The sequence below is a fragment of the Salvelinus sp. IW2-2015 genome, linkage group LG35 (genome assembly GCF_002910315.2).
Source record: "Salvelinus sp. IW2-2015 linkage group LG35, ASM291031v2, whole genome shotgun sequence".
NCBI lineage: Eukaryota > Metazoa > Chordata > Actinopteri > Salmoniformes > Salmonidae > Salvelinus > Salvelinus sp. IW2-2015.
In genome coordinates, this window is record NC_036874.1 from 18913329 (window position 1) to 18917352 (window position 4024).

The 4024-nt window shown below is 39.4% G+C and overlaps 1 protein-coding gene across 1 annotated transcript; it reads left to right on the top strand.

Moving 5' to 3' along the window:
- Positions 1-404: 404 nt before the first annotated feature.
- Positions 405-2163, top strand: LOC111958916 (transcription and mRNA export factor ENY2-2). Its single transcript, XM_023980266.2, has 5 exons — positions 405-527; positions 903-980; positions 1073-1143; positions 1699-1773; positions 1909-2163. The coding sequence occupies exons 2-5, from the start codon at positions 913-915 to the stop codon at positions 1980-1982; spliced, it is 288 nt and encodes a 95-aa protein (XP_023836034.1). The 5' UTR covers positions 405-527; positions 903-912; the 3' UTR covers positions 1983-2163.
- The last annotated feature ends 1861 nt before the right edge of the window (positions 2164-4024 follow it).

Below are 4024 nucleotides of genomic sequence, written 5' to 3' on the forward strand. Positions count from 1 at the left end.
CTTTGACTGTACTACAAATTGATGGAAGTTGATTTTTAGACAGCTATAAAGAAACAGAACACCTGACGTCTAAACTGATGTCCTAATATTTGTATTTTTACATTTTGTCATTTAGCAGTATCCAAACTGACGATCAGTGCATTCAACTATGGAGTTTCATGATTTCATAAAATAATTTTAACCCAGACTCAGGGTTATTCTTCTTACCGAATATTAATAGGATTGAGCAACCATCTAATACTTGCCAAAAACAGCACTTCATGGTCACATGTACAATAAGAGGCATTGTAAGAACATATCTGTAAGAGTTGAGTCTATGTTATAATCTCAGTTCTTAATCTACGCTACCACCTAGTGGCATAACGATAGTACTACATTAAAAGTTAGGAACCTTTTCTGGTATCAACGGTTTCCTGGGGTCCTTATTCATTGTGGGACACAACAATTAGCTGTGGCTAACTAGCTCGCCAGTTATACTTTTATTGGCACTGTGTGCAACAGCATGCACGTTTCATCGAAAATTTTGGGTAAGTGTGAGATTTTTACGTCCTTGATAGCGATGTAGCTTGTTATCGCCAATTTATCAGATAGTGAACGAGCTTGTTTGCCTGGCTAATGTCAGAAATACGTTAGCTTGTCAACAGTTAGCATATACCTAGCAAGTAAAGCCTAGCAATGGTTTATGCTGCTCGTAGTTTGTTCTAAAGAGGAGTGATTTAATGATAGCTACAGCCCAAATCTAAAAAAAAATTCATGATAGACAGCTGTCCACCTTGTTTGTAGACTGTTACAGTAGCTAGCTAACGTTAACTATTAAACTGATCCCTGCCTCAGCAGTTGACTAATGAAAGCTAGCTAGCTAACACCACAACATCAACTCATTCTGAATCTCACTTTTGCAGCTAAAAGAATATGAGCAAAGATTCCAAGATGAGAGCAACAATTAATCAGAAATTAACTGAGATGGGTGAAAGAGAGCGGTAAGAACATTTCACAACTTTCTATTAAATCGTTATTAGGAGACTGATCAACTCTATGGTCACTGTTCTTGCTTGTTTTGGTTGATCCACAGATTGAAGGAGTTGCTCAGAGCTAAACTCACTGAATGTGGATGGAGGGATCAGCTGAAAGCTTATTGCAAAGGTAAGAATTTAGCATTTTTTCAAATACCTGAAACACAATTTTTTCCAGCAATCATTATGCTTAATTCTATGTAAAAATTATATTGATTTTTCTGCACATCAAATCTCTTGATCTGTCTGTATTGTCCTGACTGCTCTTTTTTTATTTTACTAAACTGAATATGCTTCTCTGCTGAATTCTGGGTAAAAGATTGAAAGGAATGTGAGTCTCATTCAGTACATTTTGTAGTTGCTTGCTTTTCTAAAGTCTACCAACCTTGCCGTTTAAAATAGTTACACACTAGCTACTCTAACTTCATTTATAGCCTGAAATGGCTTCTTGGCAGCTAGTTATGAGATTGAGAATATATCTGGGCTAGCTAAAGCCAACTTCATAAATTGCTAGGTGGCTAGTAGTATTACAGAGAACAACAACATTTTAAACAAAATAATTGTTTTATTATTTTTTAAACAGGACAGATCTGAGGGGGCACGTGCCTCCTTTGAGAATGACGCCACTGACACGGTGAAAAAACGGTGTAAGCGTCATGTCACTCATCAAGTAACTGTTTTGCAGATGTCATCAAAGAAAAGGGCTTGGAGCATGTGACTGTCGAGGACCTTGTGGTAGAAATCACCCCTAAAGGAAGAGGTATTTAGGCCTTTTTTGTTGTTGTGTATACAGTACCTTTTTTCTCATCCCTCTGTTCAATAGCTTTCAAAACGTTGATCATGACACAACTATCAAAACCCCGAACCGAATACTGTATCTTTATTTCCTCCTCAGTTCTGGTGCCTGATAGTGTGAAGAAGGAGCTGCTGCAGAGGATAAGAGCCTTCCTGGCTCAGCATGCCACATAATTGAACCAGCGTGATCTTTTTTAAACCCTTTTGCTATCAGATTTGTTATAGAGCGCTTGTTTTCTTTTTGCCATCATGCTGTTATTATTAGTTATGTGACGCAATCTTCCATCATGATTTAGACTTATTCAATTACTTTGTTCCATGTCCGATTTTTAAGAATAAAGATGTTTGTTTTTCACCGTCGGCAGTTACATGATGCAACGATTCGACACGTGTCAATAACTGTACGTTGTATTAGAATGCATAACATGCTATTTTTAATCTGTGGATTGTCTTCTCATTTTGAGTTGGTTTGTCATTTAGAGAAATGCTTCTGAGAGGAGTTGGTAATAAAGCTGGTTCTGGGTTTTGTAAGAAGTTCAAAGCGATGTTTTGTTTTTGAAAGAAGGCTTACAATGACACTCAAGCTTTTAGACCGTGTTACAGTCAGTCTGTGTAGATTAACTTTGGTAGATTTAACTAATTTAATACTCAGACACTCAATTGAGTATCTGGCCAATAGTTAATCTCATACTAGAAGTACTGTAAAATAATATGCACAATAAAGAATCAAATAATGTACTTAAACTCAAGATTATGGAGCTGTATGGGCAATTTACCTTGGTAATCTGAAACACACTACAGTGGTGCATTGAAACTTAAGTTGTCCTTTGACTAAATGACATCCCCTGTGCTTATAAACAAACATACATGTTCCCATAATGACAACCCTGTTGCTGCTTTACTTCCTAGAGTAACAGAGAGGTCCTGACGGGGGAGCTATTGTGATTGGAGAGGGGGAGATTATGAAAAGATAAACACGAGTGTTCACAGGGAGAGATATAACTCATATGGATGCACCAAGGGACAAATAGCTTTTTTCAGATAGGGTTTTCAGATTATTCCAAGGTCCTCCTGTGAGTGTAGTGTGTGAAATGAGCAAGTGTTCATATGGGAGACTCCTTGGGTTGACAAGTTCAGAAACAAAAGTTATACCATGGTGTGATGGATAAAGAAAATCTGTAACAAGCTTGGCCACGGCCCCTCTCCCCAATGTCCCGGCTGTTACTTTAAATACAATAGACAATCCATGTAAGCCTTTCTAATTCTGGACACAACTGTATAAACTTCATATCACATCTGTAAAATACATTTTCACAGATTAGCCTGTAAGGCTTTGATCTGTTTTGTAGTTTTATAGTTTTGTCAATTCCACAAGATGACTCAGATCACTTTGTTTTGTTTAAACCACTCTTGTTACAAACCAGGAATAGCAAATAGGCTATAGATTACATTTTGAATGGCTGTGAACCCGTGCAGGGCACCGCTCGGCATGAGTAGCACATTACCAGGTAGTGAGTGAGCCTTTGCACTGGTCACCTACTGAAGACAGACTGAGTGTTTTCTTAGCCGAAGGACCTGCCGTGACATCAGCCCAGGTGACAACATGCTGATATACAATGCTGCTGGCCCAGGGAGGGAGGCTGCCTGCCTGTAACCCCCCCAGGCCCGAGCCCAGAACTCTAGCTGGCTCTTTTAATGGCCAACATCAATCCCCATGTTATCGTCAGGGCAATCTCGCTGGGCCCCCAATATATAAAGGTTTCAACACGCTAGCTGGCCCTGCGCTGCCTATAGAATTACTGGTGAATGACACATTTACTATCATACAGATTCTATTTACTTTCTCACTCCATTCTCTACTCTGGACCCACACAGTGCTGTTGAAGAGGCCAAGATACTGAACAGTAACCAGATGAAAAGATCTGAACGGCTTCTCAAATGAAAGAAGGACATAGGCTAGATCATAAAGCTTGAACTGTAAAGACAAAGGTAAACAACACCAGATGGAGCCTATTCGTCCACTCAGAGGTCCTGCATACTAACTGGTGGAATCCTGTGTGGCATGTCTGCGGCCTCTGAGAGACCAATCATAAAGCAAAGAGCACCACAAGGCTTGGATGACATCATCTGCAGTGATGGAGATATCAAGCAGTGGCTGTGCAGAGAAAGGAAAAAAGAGAATGGAAAATGGTGTGTGTGTGTGTGTGTGTGTGTGT